This window comes from Heterocephalus glaber, unplaced genomic scaffold, assembly GCF_053883595.1.
Source record: "Heterocephalus glaber isolate CG9 unplaced genomic scaffold, H.glaber_assembly_v1.0 deba00001687, whole genome shotgun sequence".
NCBI classification, from domain to species: Eukaryota; Metazoa; Chordata; class Mammalia; order Rodentia; family Bathyergidae; genus Heterocephalus; species Heterocephalus glaber.
Genome location: NW_028258412.1, coordinates 16,049,864 through 16,065,810, shown reverse-complemented (window position 1 = coordinate 16,065,810; position 15,947 = coordinate 16,049,864). Strand labels below are relative to the sequence as shown.

The following is a 15,947-nucleotide window of genomic DNA, read 5'->3' as shown; positions in this document are numbered from 1 at the left end:
AAAATTCAGTGGCCGTGGGAATTCACTCACACACAGATGTTCATGCTGACACACATGTGTGCGGACTAGTTAACTGCTTCACATGGTACAGCGGCTAAGGTGTGGCTCTCTGCAGCCCTTGTGGCTTGTTCTCCTTAAGCATTCTGCAATTATTCAGGATTACTTGTAGAACTTTTTTTTTTTTTACCTTGACAACTATAATGGAAAACAAAATGCGAAGTAAGTGCGGAGAGGCTATGGGGAGCTGGAGCTCTCTCCCACTACTGGAGGACATGGAAAAGTCTGGAGTTGCTCAGGGAGCTGGAGGGCCCTTGTGACCCAGTAATTCCACTCAGGGGCGTGTACTCGAGATAAACAAGGTAAACAGGAGCCTCAGCAGTGGTGGGGATGGAAATTAGCACAGCCACTATGGAAATCAGCATGAGGTTCCTGAGAACACCGAACAGTGCTGTTTCTGGCCCTTTCAGCTCACATGCTTACGTTCCTTGCTAACCAAATCAAAGGAGGCCATATATTTTGGTAAAAAAAGGAAAAACGGTTTACTCAGAGCTAGCTCTGCAGAGATGCAGGGGCCCACTGGCCGACAATCACCATCTCCCCCAGGCCAGGTGGGCGAGGGTCTTTTCTAGCGAGGAACCAGGGAGGAGACACGGGGGCAGTGCAGAGCTCTACGCTGGCCTGGTCACCTCCAGCCACCCTCCAGCTCATCCTTTCTTCCTAGTGCAAAGGAAACCAGGCTCCATCCAGCCTCCTGGGCCAGCACCTGCATATTGTGTCACTTCTTTTGGGCTGAGGACAAGAGGTGTTGGAAATTTGGAGATGCAGCTTATCTCTAACAGAAGAAAAGGCTGGGGATGTAGCTCAGTGGTGCCACACTTGCCTGGCACAAGGTCCTGAGTTTGATCACCGGTACCAAGAAAAATAAATCAATAAATAGAAGAAAAAAATGTAACTTTTAAAGTTCTGTTTTGCAGGGCCGGTTACAGAGCTACTAATTTGAACCAGCTGTAGCAGTCCTCGGCCCATTCTTGAAAGAATTAAAGTCAGCACATGGCAGGGACAGCCACGCCACCCATGCTTACTGTGTGTGATTCACAACAGCCAGGCTATGAACCAGCCTAGGTGCCCTCAACAGATGAAGGGATAGGACAGTGTGGCATATAAACACAAGAGACCATCATTCAGCCATAAAAACAGAACTATCAGGGCTGGGGATTTAGCTCAGTGGTGCTTCGCCTGCCTGGCAAGCGCAAGGTCCCGAGTTCGATCCCCTGGTACCAAAAAAAAAAAGATTATGTCATTTGTAGGAAAGTGAATGGAACTGAAGATCATCAGTGATGCTAAGGGAAATAAGCCAGACTCAAGAAAGTCAAATATTGCATATTTTCTCTTATGTGTGGAATCGAAGAAGAAAATGTAAAAGACAGTGCGATGACATGAAAGTAGAAAGAAGACTTAGACAAGAGGAGAGAGATCAGGGGAGAGGGAAGGGAAGAGGAAGTAGGCCGTAGGGGGTGAAAATAATCAAATTATGTTACATACATGTCCAAATATGCCAAAAGGAAATCTACTGTTCCATACAATATACACTAATACATTTTGTAAAGCATAAAAACATACATCCACACAAAAACCTAGTAAATCAATGTTCATAGTAATATTATGATAAGCACCAAAAGGCAGGAACAAACTCAGTGTCCATCAACTAATAAAAGTATAGACAAAATGTAGCAAATTCAAATGATGGAACAGTATTCAGCCATAAAAAGGAATGAAGGACTGATACATGCTACACTGTGGATGGATGAATTTTGACAATATTCTGCTAAGTGACAGAAGCCAGACACAAAAGACCACATTATATGGTTCCAATGAAATGAAACACCTGGAGCAGATGAATCCAAAGCAGATGAGTAGTTCCGGGGGACGAGACGGGACAGGAAGTGACTGACAGATACCAGTTGTCATAAAATGCTCTAGAATTCACAGTGGTGGTGTCCGCACAACCTGGTGAACGCACGCACTGAAAGCCATGGACTGCACTGCACACTGGCATGAATTTTATGAGATGTGAATTCGTGCACAACTCACAAAGTCTCTCCTGGGGATGGCAGGGTAACTGGGGCAAGGCCTCCTGCTGAGCTGAGCTGAGCCCTTGCCCCTTGGCCTGTGGTGTAAGGGGCTGCCGTGGTCCCCTCTGGCCAGCTGCTGCCACTCAGGACCACGCTCACGGTTACTAACACGAGGCTGAAGCCTGCTGGCTTTGGGTACCGTGGTCCCCAGGACCCACGCTTTGGCCGCCTCCCACCTCGAAGATTCCAAAGGCCAAGGCTGCTCAGCCCCTTGTAGGAAGGATGTTGGATTCCTCTGGAGCCCACATGCGTCCTGCACACTGCCAGTCACTCCAAAGGATGAGAGATGCTCTGGGAACCGCTGCTTGCTGTGTCGGGAAAGAAGGATGGGGCAAGGGCACTGTGCTCTCCTTTCCATATCCCTTCGAGCCGGGGTTGGCTGAGGCTGAAGTGCAGAGGCTGCAGATCTGGAAGGTGACGGAACCGGCAATGACAAAAGGCTTGCAGCGCTGGGGACCAAGCCGGGCATGCTGCCTGCCTGGCGCCAGCCACACAGGCGACCAGCTGAAGCCCTGCTGTGCTAAGCAAGGGGATGCTGGCGGGAGGACAGTCAGCTAGGCCAGGGGTCAAGACCACCACTCAGGAAGAGGGAGAGCTGGGGTGGACTGATGACTGGGGCAGAGAAACGGGCCCGGAATCCCACCGAGGCCCAGCCTCCCTCCTGGGACAAGGGCGGGAATGGCCGTCCCTTTCGCCTATGGCCACTGTCCAGTGTCTGGGCCGGCTAAGCCTGTCTCCCAGGGGCCTGGGGGACTCCCCAGCGGCTGCCGGTGCTCACAGGACCCTCTGGAGGAGGCACCTCCACTCACTCAGGGCCACTGGCTGAGCAGCTTGGGTTTGCCGGGCACCCACTGGCTGCTGGGGAAGTAGAAGCAAAAGGCAGAGCCCTGGCCTACTGGAAATGTGCGTCACCCATGAGGACCCAAGATGACAATGTTGTATCTGCCACCAAGCAGGGCTAAGGCCACCGTGGAGCTTCCAGTCCATGGGGCTCGATGGGTTCCTGGCGGTTGAGGAGGGGAGGCAGAGATGTGCACAGAGCTCAGGGAGCTGCGAGTCCCTCGGGGCTGGGAGAGGGAGGCAGCCAAGGGCCAGGACCATGGAAGAGGGCAGGGTGGGGTATGAAGGCCCTCAGCCATCAGGTCAAGGGCAAAGAGGCCACCATGCCAGGGCCAAGATCTGCCGCACCTGGCAGCGGCCTGACAGTGATAGAGAAAAGACCAGGCCCCGCTCAGGCACAGCAGCCAGGTGAAGGAGGGCAGTGTGGCACAGGACACAGGGCAAGCAGCCAGGACAGCCTGGAGCCTGGTCTTCCTCAGGGACGCCAGGCCGTCCTGTCTCCTGCAGCCTCCACCAGCTGTGACAGACCCTGGGACAGTCAGGAGCCTTCCGGGACCCCCAGAGTTCCCCAGCTCACCACCTCCATGCGCTGGCCAGGAGCCAACCCGAACACTGTCCCGGAACCCAGGGGCCAGCGAGGCCAGACGGCAAGGCGGGCTCACAACTGGGCCGCTGAGAGGAGCGGGTGGGGTTCAGTTCCTACTGAAGCCGCCTGGGTATGACACCTCTGTGATGCAGGATCGAAACTCCCCAGAGAGGTCGTCCTAGGACACCGAACGATCCACACCACACCCGCACTGGTCACCATTCCCCAAAGGGTGGCAGCCGGCGAGGTGTCCATCTCTTGGTGAATGGACAAACAAAACAGGTTGATCCACGCGACGGATTCTTCAGCAACAAGAATTAAAGGACTGTTGCCCCTGCCGAACACGAAGGACCTTGACGACATCATGCCAAGCGGAAGAAGCCAGACACACAAGGCCACCAATTCTACGCTTCTATGCACAGAAACATCCACACCAGGACGCGGAGACAGTGTGGACTCGAGGGTGCCAGGGGCAGGGAAGCCAGGAGGAAGGGGGACGGGACCACTCACACACAGGGCTTCTTTTCTGGGTAACAACAACGTTCTGGAAACAGACATAGTGATGTGCAGCACAACACTTCGAATGCACCTGACACTGAATTATGCACTTTAAAGTGGTAAATGTTATGATGCATGAATTTAGGCCCTAATTTTTTTTTTTTTTTTAAATCAAGCACTATGGCCGGGGATTTAGCTCAGTGGTTTTGCCGCCTGCTACGCAAGCACAAGGACCCGAGTTCGATCCCCGGTACCAAAAAAAAAAATCAAGCAGTGGATCTGGTGAGGCTGAAACACTGGAGTTGACGTGACTGTCATCCCTAGGTCCCTGAACAACCCCGTGGTGCCGTCTGTCTCTCTGCTCTGCTGCTCCAGCCTCAGGAGGGAAGTGCCAGCTGGCTGGATATCACCTGCAGCCAGAGCCACAGCGATAACTATGCCTGGATGAGCGAGGTGGGGAGCAAGGGCGCCCTGGCAGGGGCCACTCAGAGCCACTACCCCTGCACCTGCGCCTGCCACCTCCTTGGAAGCCACGGCCAAAGGTGTCCGTATCGCAGACCACACGAGCTACCGGCAGAATCCGCCAGAGGCGCCTGTGGGTGCCCCTGGCCTTGAGAAGGAAGTTCTCGACCTGCTCCTGCTCCCCAGCACCAGCACGGAGGCAGCCCTCGAAGACTGACGGCTGGGCTAGCTTTTTATTTCCAGTACTGGGGAAGAATCCCACGCTAGCCAAGCACTCTACCACGAAGACACAAACCCCCGCCCTATTTTTTTTTTTTTAAGATAGGGTTAGGCTGACCTCAAACTTGTGACCCTTCTGCCTCAGCTTCCTGTGTAGCTGGGATGACAGGTGTATGCTACCGTGCCAGCTACCATGCTGGCTTTTACCCAGCACCTGATAACCATTCTCACACACACTTTAACCCACTTTGTAAGTGTAAAAACCACAGAATTCTCAGTAAGAGCTGTCTTGGACTCACCGCGGCCCAGAGACAACATTTATTATAATCAGATACCAAAGGCCTTGTTAGGATCTCCGTGAGCTTTTTCTGCACAGAATGCCTCCTGGAAGGGGGCAGAGTGAACTGATTTGCCTTTAGAATACACCCTGCTCAAGGCGAGCATGGTGGTGCCTCCCTGTGATCGCATTCCCTTGGGAGACTGATGGCTGATGCAGGAGGATCTCAAGTTCCAGGTCAGTCTGGGCTACACAGCGAGACCCCACCTCAAAATAAAGGGCTAGAAGCTCAGCACTTCCCAGGATCAATCCCTAGTACCACAGAGAAAGTTATATATAGATCTCCTTGAGCAATGAGGCAGCTCAGAAAGCTGTCAGGTGGGTGCACAGGGCTCTGAAAATCACAGTCCGCTCACCCATCCACGCTCATTTTCCTACAACCACATTCTATTCTTTACCATTTGCCTTATAGCAATAACGGTAACTACCAAGTGTCAGCACTGACTCAGAAGCAGGAACTAAGCCAAGCACTGGGCAGGCATTAGCTCACAGAGTCCTTTAACAGAGCCCACACCTCCTAGCGCACCTGTCACACCCACTTTACAGACAGGGAAACTGAGTCTCAGAGAGCTTGAGTCACTGGCCAAAGGTCACTCACTCAGCTGTGAGTGACAGAACGGAGGCTGAAACACGGGTCTGTGACTCTAAAACCTGTCCTCATAACCACCTGCTATGGTCCAGGCCCAAACTGAGAGATGTCTGAACAATGAACACAAATCATTTATGTGACTAAGGAGACAAAGATGTCTCCCTTTTAATAAAAAGACTCAAGATACAGAAGGGGGGGAAAAGCAACTGTGAATCACTGGAGCTTTGGCGAGTGGGCGTCTTTCAGAGCAACCAAGGAACCGGTTTTCAAAACCTTCCAGGGCTGTCTTCGGCTCCAGTTTTGCAGTGAGGCCAGAAGAAGGGGGGACAGACTCAGCTGGGGACAGGCATGCTACACAGGACATTAAGACAAGGGTCCCCTGCTCCTGCCACTCTGAGCGGATCCAGGCTCGCCTCACCGCTCAACACCATACCCTGGAGGAAATGAGAAAAACACTCCACTGGGTCTGAAGAAAGGGCCCTATCCAGGTGTCAGGGGGACCCAAGGCCCAGCAGGGCGAGTGACAGATGCAGCCGAGCTGTCAGGGGTTAGATGGCCACAGGCTAGAGAGCGGAAGGCCAGGGACGTCAAGGTCACTGTGTGGCCTGCAAACTGCATGACCTTGACTGAGCCCCTGCAGGAGCTGAGATGTGAGCACCTGTCCCATCCTCATGGAAAGTGGCCGCAAGCAATGCCCTTCCCTGGCCCAGAGAGTGACAAAGACACTGTTTCTGCTGGGAGGTGGCAGGGCAAAGGGGAGGCTCCCGTGAGGCATCAAAACTCCAAGCCTGTGCCATGCCTGGGGCAGAAGTCCTGACTGCGCTGGTACAGGAAACCCGACTCGACCGGGGCTGCCGACTGTTCTGTTTGTTTGTCCGCAATCCTGGAGTGGAAAGCGGGGCCTGCACATGTTAGGCATGCACTCTACCACTGAGCCTCACCACCAGGCCTCAACTAGGAAGCCAACGGAGAAAGGTGTTTCCAAACTGTGAAAAGGCCAAGAGGCTTAGGACAGCTATGCCAAGCACCCAACACCAGGGAGCCCTGAGTGGGCAGGGACAGGATGAGCAACTCGTCCAAGATGAGCTCATAACCAAAAACCAAAGCACATGAGCCAGTGAACTCCCATGTGGAAAAGTCGGCAGACACAGTTACTGCAAGGAACGACATCCCAAGAGGGTAAAACAGAAGAAGAGAGGACATAACAGACCTTAAATCACCACAAAGAACAGACAGACAGTACCTTATGAAAAAGTGAGTTTGAAATCCACATAGCACTTTCTTTTTAATGGTGGTATAAATTTTTAAAAACTGGGTAAGTTAAGGCAGCAAAATTGTAATAGGTAAAGAAAGAATTAGAACAGAGGTAAAGAAATGACATCGGTGACATTGGCCAGGGGTGGTGGCACACGCCTGGAATCCAGCATTCTGAGAGGCTGAGACAGGAGAATTGCCAGTTCAATCTTCCTGCAACTTAGTGAAACTATGTCTGTCTCAAAAAAAAAAAAAAAAAAAAAAAAATGAAGAAGAAAACAAGCTGGATGTGGCTCAGTGCAAAGGCGCTGGGTTCAAAGGAAAAAAAAAGTCAAGAGTCATTCAGGACAGAAAAAGATGGTCCAGCAAGTTTCTAACACAAACTACTAAGGAAGATCATAGAGAGAAAGAGGACAGATAATGTTTCATAAAGAAAGATGTGAGTCTTCTTTAGACTAAAACAACATTCACCATCTGCAGGTAGAATAAGTAAAAACAAATCCACAGTGAGGCAGCATACACAAAACATCAACAAAAACTGACAAAGAAAAAAATTAGCTTCTACAAACAAATGTCAACTAGACTAAGAGCTGATTTCTCAATAGCAGTAAGAGTCCAAAAACAAAATACTGAGAGAAAATATCCAGCAACCTAAAATTTTATACCCAGCCAAATGATCAATTATTCATGTATGCAGAACTTTCTTCAAAATTTTAACTCACAGGGCCTTGCTGAAAAATCTATGGAAAATTATACTAAGGAAGAAAATAAAATCCTATAGAAGAATCAATGTCTAAAACAATACCAATTCTGTAGGGTTTTTTTTTTTTTTGTGGTACTGGGGATCGAACTCGGGTCCTTGTGTTTGCGCAGCAGGCGGTGAAACCACTGAGCTAAATAAAAGGTTTAAATAAATAAAGAAGGTTTTTTAAATAAAGAAAAAAAATGACAGAGCATGTACATAAGAAATTACTACTACCAATCAACATCTAAACAGAAAATTGACTTATGTTTCATATATACCTTACAGATGTGACCAAAATGAGATTTTACCCAATATGTTCATTGTGCCTGTGTCTTGGTATGATCCCTCACGAGAGGGCAGGGTGGAATTTTCCACTGTGTTGTGTTGGCCCTCAAAGAGTTTGGATTTGTGGCCCTTTGGATTTCAGATTAGGAATGCTCAGCCTGTACCTGTCAGCACCTAACTACTGGCACTTAGGATATGCCAAGAGCTTTATTCAAGTTCTCATTTAATCCTCAACAGTGACACGGTTCTCAAGGCCAAGACACACCAAGCGCCTTGCCCACACAGTAAGCAGCAGTGTCAGGATGCAAACCCACGTCCACCTGCTGGTAAAGGGCGAGGGGCAGGGGGCCAGTCCACCTGCCACTGTGGGAGCCTGGCTTGAGATCCCAAGGTTACAGATGAGGTCCAGCCAAGAGAATCTCTCAAACTACTGGCTAGGGAAGGCCTGTGAGTGCTGGGCGCTCCTCGGAGGGGCTCTGGTCACCGGGACCACGGCATCAGTGCTGAGGAGGAGCCCAGGGGCCCCTTCTAACAGCCCACCTTGGGGTGTAACCAGCTCTCCCTGCCTTCCCTAGCAGGTAAATGACTCAGCCCCACGTTAGCGCCCATGTTTCCTGTCTGCCATGGCCCTGAGCCACTCAGGGCCTCCTCTGAGCTCCTGTCACCTCGGGGAGCTGTGCTGAGAATGGAAGGCCAGCTCCTGACATCGTGCCCACCTGCAAAGGTCACACTGCAGGGACAACAAAGGACCTCTTTGTCCTAGCGCTTAAGGTAACCACAGCCACCAGCGGAAATCACCCATTCGACCTTCAGGCTTTATGAATTAATAATGAAGCAGCGACAGGCTAGCTGGCAGCACCAAGGTGCCCGCCTCCTCCCCTGTGCCCTCACCTTGCACACTGGCCCCAGCTAGGCACAGGCAGCCCTGACTTTCCTCCCAGGGCAGTGGGCACCTCACTCCCTCTGCTGAAGCCACCAGGACTCAAGCACTCTGCCTATGCCAAAGCTTCCGTCGAGGTGCAGGGTGCTGCTGTGGGTGGCCAAGGGTCCGAGTGTAAGGAAGTCCCTACTGCACTCCGGGGACCATTAACTCGAGACAAGCCATCCTGCTGGGCAGGCAGGGCAGAGAGACACAGCAGGGACCTAATCACTGCCAATCCACACAGCCACATAATCTCCGATGGCCTGAACTCATCCCCACAGGGCTCCCACAAAGCTTCTCTGGGGACAGACGAGCCCCAGGAAGACCCTGCCTCTTCCGCCCAGCTGTGCCACCCACGAGTGCCGTTACGCTCCCCCCCATGAGCACACATGTTCTAGAACTTTCCACATCACTCCTGTCTGCCTTGAGGGACAACTGTCCCCTTGCCAACCGAGTGCACAAGTGTGGGGAACACTAGTTATGAGGTGACATCGCCCCTCCCAGGTGTCAGGACTTGCAGACTTAGAGTCTGTCTGTATCCTGTGGTGTTTCTGTCAGGTAGGAGGGGCAGTTTCTCCCTGCCTTGAAAACTCCACTAGAAGGCCAGGTTTGGGATTTGAATTTCGTATCTAAATGACCTCAGGCAGTCACTTCATGTGCCTGAGCCTCAGTTTCCCCATCTGTAAACTGGCAACCATGACAGCCTGGCCCTCAGGAGATGGGAGATGGCTGACATCCAGTGTCCGAGGAACAGCAGCCGCTGTCTTATTCCCTGAGAGAAGGACCACATATCACAGTCACCTGCTGCCTTCCCCAAAGGGTGGGACTGACAGCTCAGAGTGGGACACGGATGGACGAGGTGGCTCAGCAGGGCACACGGAGCAAGATCACGGTGCTGCGCTCAGTCCAGCGCCAGTGCACGGTTGCCCCCAGGGCCCTGTTCTCTGGCTGGTGCTGCAAGGAGATGACACAGCCCAGCTGGACAGTGACAACTATCAGTGTGGGCCAGAGTGAGGCCTGAAGTTCTGCCCGCTGTTCTCAGACCTCGCAAAGCGTCCACACCATACACACCTCAGGAGGAGGGCGGGGCAGTCTGGACTCCAAGAGGCTGGGGTCACCTGAGCCTCTTTCCTCTGTCTTCACCACTGGGCCAATGGGTCCAGAACTGGTGCCACCCCTGCCTGCCCAGAGAGCCCAGCCTGCAGGAGGCTGGCCCTCCCCAGCCCCCACAGACCTGTCTGTCCTCTTCTGACAAGAAACCACTGGGTTCCGTTGCAAAATAAAGCTGTCGTGCCCACAGGACAGGCTTGGCCACGTGGCCCTCCCTCCAGGAACTGGTCAGATTGGGGTGAGACCAGCAATGGAACCCCAAGTCCGCTTCTCATCTGCCTATCACCTCAGAGAGCCACTTCATGTCCTGAGCCTCGATTTCCTCATCTATAAAATGGGAAAACACCAGGGGTCCTGGGAGGGCCCATCACCCACCACACAAGAGCTGCCTGGCTCGGCATCCGGCAGGTGACAGGCACCTGATGAACAGTAGTGATTCCTGTAAGATCTGAACTCTGGGTCCTCCGATTTGTTTTTCCTTTTTCCTTCTGGCAGCTTCTTGGCACCCTGACAGACGAGCCTGTGTGCTGTTTTGAAGGGAAAACAGGCCCTCAACCTTTCCCAGAACCCTCCTCTGGCATTTCCTTTGGGACCCCAAGGACCCCAAGGCAGGCACTGGGGGCGGGGGCGGGGGCTGGAGCGGGGCACCTCTGGGCGAGCTCAAGTTGGGCCTGGCTGACACAGGATCCCTGGCCGACTCAGTCCCTGCGTGGGAGAGATGAGCTCAGACACAAAACTCAAAGGCCACCAGGAAGGCTGGGCTCGGCTGTGCATGAGAATTTTAACAACCTAGGTAGGACGTTTTCCCAGCTCAGAAGCGATGCCTGCTTGTTTATGTTGCAAATCAATCAAGGGGAGAACAGGCCCTGAGGAGGGAGTGGGCGTACACACTAGCCATGCCCTTCGTGGGCGGTGTCTCTCAGGCCTATTTTTGGTGAGACTGGCTCAGTGCTGAAGGCCAGGGTGCTCAGTGTGTGGGGCAGGAACCAGACACATGGGAAGGATGGCATGGCCAAGGCCGGCTGGGGAAGGTGGCAATGCCTCTTGGGTTACAAAGTGCCTAGGACCTCACTCCTGCCACGCAGGCCTCTTGTATTCTCACAGCAAACGAAGCCATGTCCAGAGAGGAACACAGCCACGAGCCCTCTGCTCTCAGGGAGCTGCGAGTCTCAAGGGGGTGGCAGGTGACAGAGCCGATGATGACGACACAGAGTGATACCTGCTGTGACGGGAGGGAACACAGGAGCTAGGACCCGAGGGTAAGGACGGGCTGGCTCACAAAGGTTTGGTGGAGAGGAGCCAGGGCTGGCTTTCTGGCAGGGAGTGACAGCCAAGCCAAGCCCTGGATGGTGAAGAGCATTAGCTTCATAAAGAGACCGGGTAAAGAGGAAAGGTTTGAAATCCTAACCAGGATGACAGTGACCAAACCGTGCACAATGGAATAGAAAAAGTGCTCTGGGCAGAGGGGACAGCTTGTGCAAAGGCCCAGAGGTAGGAACATGGGGGGCTTTTCCTACCCCTTGTGGGTTGCTAGAAGTCTAAGAGACAATGAGACAATGAAACAATGAAAGCAAAGTGGCAGGAAGAAAGCAGCCTTGGTAATCCTTCCACCTCCTACTTCTCCACTTCAGCTGCGGGGCTGCAGGCAAGTTGGTTTACTTCTCTGACCCTCCATTTCCTCATCTGTAAATGGCCATGTTATAACTTCCCTGGAGGGTTTGCACAGATTCCATGCACATGTGTGCAAAGTGCCAGGGCTTGTCACCAACCCTGCTGCGCAGCCTGCCCTGCCTGGGCCAGGACACCGTGGGACTCACACTGTCCCACACCTCACCCAGCACATCATACACAAGCAGCTCCTCCTTCATCCACACCACTACCCAAGGCCCCAGAGGGGGCATGGAGCCTGGGGAGGTAAAGTCATTTGCTCACAGCACACACCTGGAAGGAGGGAGCCCAAGACTTAACTCAGCTGTGGCTCCAAGTGGCCAGGACATACAAATGAGTTAATGGATGATCCGTAACATAAACACTTCCTAGTAACTCACTTCCCAACTACACAAGCTACTGCTGCCAGGCCCATTTTCCAGTAGATGAAATGTAGACACAGCATAAGGGACTCGCCCAAGGCCAGTCCCCTGAAGTCAGGCTCCTGACACAGCCAAGGCCCTTAGGACTGCTGTGTCATCTCCAACAATTCTCATTTACTGCTGCCAACTTGTTCCTGCCACAGGGCCTTTGCATTTGCTGTTCCCTCTGCCCAAAATGCTCTCACCACTGACCGTCATGTGGCTGGCTCCTTATTCAGGGTTAGTACCACCACAAAGAAACATACTCCCAGGCCGGGGATTTAGCTCAGTGGTTCTGCCACCTGCCTCACAAGCACAAGGTCCCAAGTTCAATCCCCGGTACCAAAAAACAAAAAGAAACGTACTCCCCCTTGCCTCCATTCTCCTCCCCTGTCGTATCTGGCTCACAGAGTTTAACCCTATGGGTTGGTTTGTTTACTGCGAGTCTCCCTCGGCAACATTAGCCTCTGTAAATTCCCAGTCCCTGGCCCATAAATATTTGGTAGATGGATCAAAGTGCCCAGACTGTACCAGCCCCTTTCAGAGGCCTGAGGAACCCTTTCATCAACCTGAAGCTCGGAGAACTGGGGGCATTCTTTCTTCCCTCAAATCTAACCTCAGAACCTCCTCGCTGGTCCTCTTACTGCCCTCCCCACTTTGGGTGTGAAATGTGAGCTCCAGGCAGCAAGGAGGTGGCACCAGCCACATCTAGGAAAGCTACCCAGCCTGAACAGAGCATCTGTCATCCCCGTGGGAGGCTGGACCCAGGAAACTGACAAGACTCCCAGCATGCTCTGTGCCCCATCATCTGTCAAACTCACAACAAGGGTGGAATTCCCCCAGAATGCCCTGGGTGTGCCTGGGGGCGCGCGGGGGGGCGGGGGAATCCCTCCTGCAGGAACCCCAGCTATGCAGTTCCCACCTGCCCAGAGAGGAAGCGGCAGGAGGTAGAGAGAGGGCAGCGGAGAAATCATAAAAACTGGAGAAACTCGGGAAAGAAAGGGTTTGGGAATCCTTCCCTCCTTTCACTTTAGCTGTAGGGGTTAAGTTTATACAACTTTCTGGTTAAGTAAAATGTTTGCGTAGCTCAAAATAGGAATATACAGAAGTTAACTGTGAAAAGCTTACTCCCCCTTTCCACTAACTCTCCCACCAAAATCCTATTGCGGCTCCGGCAAATACAGCAGTCAGTAACACATATTCTTACCTAAGAAAAACCGTTCCACGGTAGGCACACAGCACCAGTTTTTTCTCCAGGTGGATAAATTCTATATTTACACAGATACACACATAGTCATCAAAGGCTTTCTGGCATTTTCATGCAGGTCTCCTAGGAAGGGGGTGTTTAGCCTGGGTTGTGCAGGGGGTGACTTTCAGCTCCATACTGGCTTCCTGCCCTCAACTCAAAAGCAGGTGCCAGGAGCCAATTCTTTCCCAGGAACATCTGCAGGTCCCATTTCCTGAGCATCTACCAGTACCAGCAGAACTTCGTTCCCCTGAGAATCGGGAAGGTAAAGTGACTGGCCCAAGGTCACACGGCCAGGGGTAAGTGGAGTGTTAACCGCACAGCCAGGCGGCCCTCGGCCAGGCCATCCTCCTGCTTGGGTCCACGCCCCCCTCGGGAACCAGCGGCAGAACTGGGTGCCCCGGGTCAGGGCCCAGCCCGGCTGGCCCGGCTTCCTCGTCACTCCCCGCGGGGCGCAGCCTCTGCGGTGCCGGGAGTGGGGAGGCGCCGGCAAAGTGCTCTCCGTGGGGCCACTCGCCAAGCTGCCCGCACCGCGGGGCCGCGGAGGGACGAGTCCGCGCCCGAGGTCGGTCACGCCCAGCCGCCTCCCACCCGGCGCCGGCGACTTCAAAACTTTCCGCCCCGCGCAGTGCGCGCCCGACGACTCGCAGGTGCAGGGCCACCCCCAGCCGACAGCGGCGCCCCCGGGCCACCCGCCAGCTCCTCGCCGCAGCCCGCAGCGCGGCCGGCGGGAACCGGAGACCGAGGCGCAGAGAGGGCCAGGCACCGGCCCAAGGTCACACAGCGCGGCGGCCGGAGTCCCCGGGGCCCCGCCGTACTCACAGCCGGTCTTGCCCTCGAGCTCCCGCACCTCCTCGGACGCCGAGTGGGCAGCGCCCATGGTGGGCGAGGGCCCGGGCGCCCCCGCACGCCCGGCGCCGGCCTCGCTGCGCAGCGCCGTCGGCCGCGGGTCCGGGCGGGTCGGGTCGCGTCGCCGGGGAAGGCTCTGAGCGCGGGTTCCGCGTGGGGCCCGAGCGCGGCCTCTTATAGCGGCGGCCGGCGGCGCGCGCGGTCCTAGCGCACGCCGGCTTCGCGCCCTGCGGGGCGGGGTTGGGAAGGAGGGTGGGGGTTGGGGGGAGTTGAGGGGAGAGCCCGGGCCGCGGCCGGAAACCGAGGAGAGATTGGAGAGGGGCCCCTTAAGGACCCTGCCCCTAGGTTCCTCGGTCCCCACCACGCCTGTAGCTCTTCGCTCGTTCTGCGCCCCTGCCGGGTGTGCAAAGAGGCAGGTGTGAGTAAATTAGGCGGGGGAGGATAGGAGCGAGCAGACCCCTGGCAGGTCCCATGCCCAACCCCATCCCTGCCCCACATCCTCCCAGCTACCAGGCGCGGGACTCCGCGGGGACAGGGAAGGAGGTCAGTGTGCATTAATCAGCTCTACGGAGAACAACAACAGTAATAATAATCCACCTTGAATTTGTATGCGGTTATTCCAGGAGCGCCTCTCTCCTCCTCCCCAGGTGACAGTCCTAATCCCCATCCCCCAACCGCAGGCCGAGCCGGGTCTCAAACTTTGGGAGCCGAGAGCTCCGCCCACCCGGAAAGAGTTTGCCTCTGCCGCCCTGTAGATAAAGGCAGTGGAGAGCGCCACGCAGGGGGGTCTGGTTGCCACTTTGGAAAGCTGCTGGGTTAGGCTGGCTTAAAGGTTCTGCACTGCATCTGGGTGGGGTGGCCGGGCAGTCCTGGCACCTAACCATGAGTCCTCCTCCTTAAAATGGGGCCGTGTTAATTAGATGCTCACCCAAGGGCCTGGCAGAGACACAGCCCAAGGTGGCAGAGGCTGGTGGTCCTGTAGAATCAGGTCCCTTACTGCTGGCTGGAGGAACTGATGCCCAGGAAGGTCTCAGGGCCAGGGCACAAAGTCAGAGTCAAGACCTTCCTGCCTGCGGCCAGGCCATTGGGCTCTACAGTGCTGGGTGAACGGCCATCCTTGACTGCCCGGCATTCGGTATCTGTCCTGGGAACCAGGCTCAGGGATAAGTCTCCAGGCTAGGGCTAGAGCACACAGCAACTGGGGTGGCACCGCTCGGGATGCCAAAGTGGGTCTTGGCTGCACATTCCTGGAGCCACAGCCCTTTCCAGCAGCAGAGAGTGCCCTCAGAGCCACCAGGGTGCTCCCAAGGCCCTCTGGGACTGCGGAGTCAGCCCCTCTCCGTTGACAATGAGGCCCCCCCATTTACACTCTGGGCATGTGGAAAGCCGGGCCAACCTGGAATCTGCATTTTGATGCTGAGACTGAGGCGGGCGGGGGAAATGCTGGTGCTGGGACATCAGCTGGTTGAGCCAGCTGGACAGTGGACCCACAAACTGCAGTGAGGTCAGAAGAATTCTAAAAACCCGGACAGACCTGGAGCTGAGGGCTCAGGAAGGAGTCAGAGACCCTGAGACAGCCCATTCCCCACAACTGCTGGGATGGCTTTATTCCAGCTTACAGGATCAGTTCCTGGAATTGTATTTGATTAAAATGATTCAAAGGCCAAATAGTGGGTGTCCGCTGCGGGGTCTGGAAGAGGTATTCTCAGTCTGCACACTGGGAGTCCCTATCAGTGGGTGGGGCATAAACGGACACACGCCTTTGCTCTGGCCCTTGGGTGATCTCAGTAAGACAGCAGCAGTA

At 54.4% G+C, this 15,947-nt stretch overlaps 1 protein-coding gene across 1 annotated transcript in view; it reads right to left on the bottom strand.

The window, feature by feature from the left end:
• Positions 1–14,288, bottom strand: part of Tesc (tescalcin) — a 39,242-nt gene extending 24,954 nt beyond the window's left edge. The window contains exon 1 of the mRNA XM_004843709.3: positions 14,117–14,288. Within this exon, the coding sequence (XP_004843766.1) occupies positions 14,117–14,174 (58 nt within the window). The 5' untranslated portion in view covers positions 14,175–14,288. The remainder of the gene's footprint in view (positions 1–14,116) is intronic.
• Between the last annotated feature and the right edge of the window lie 1,659 nt (positions 14,289–15,947).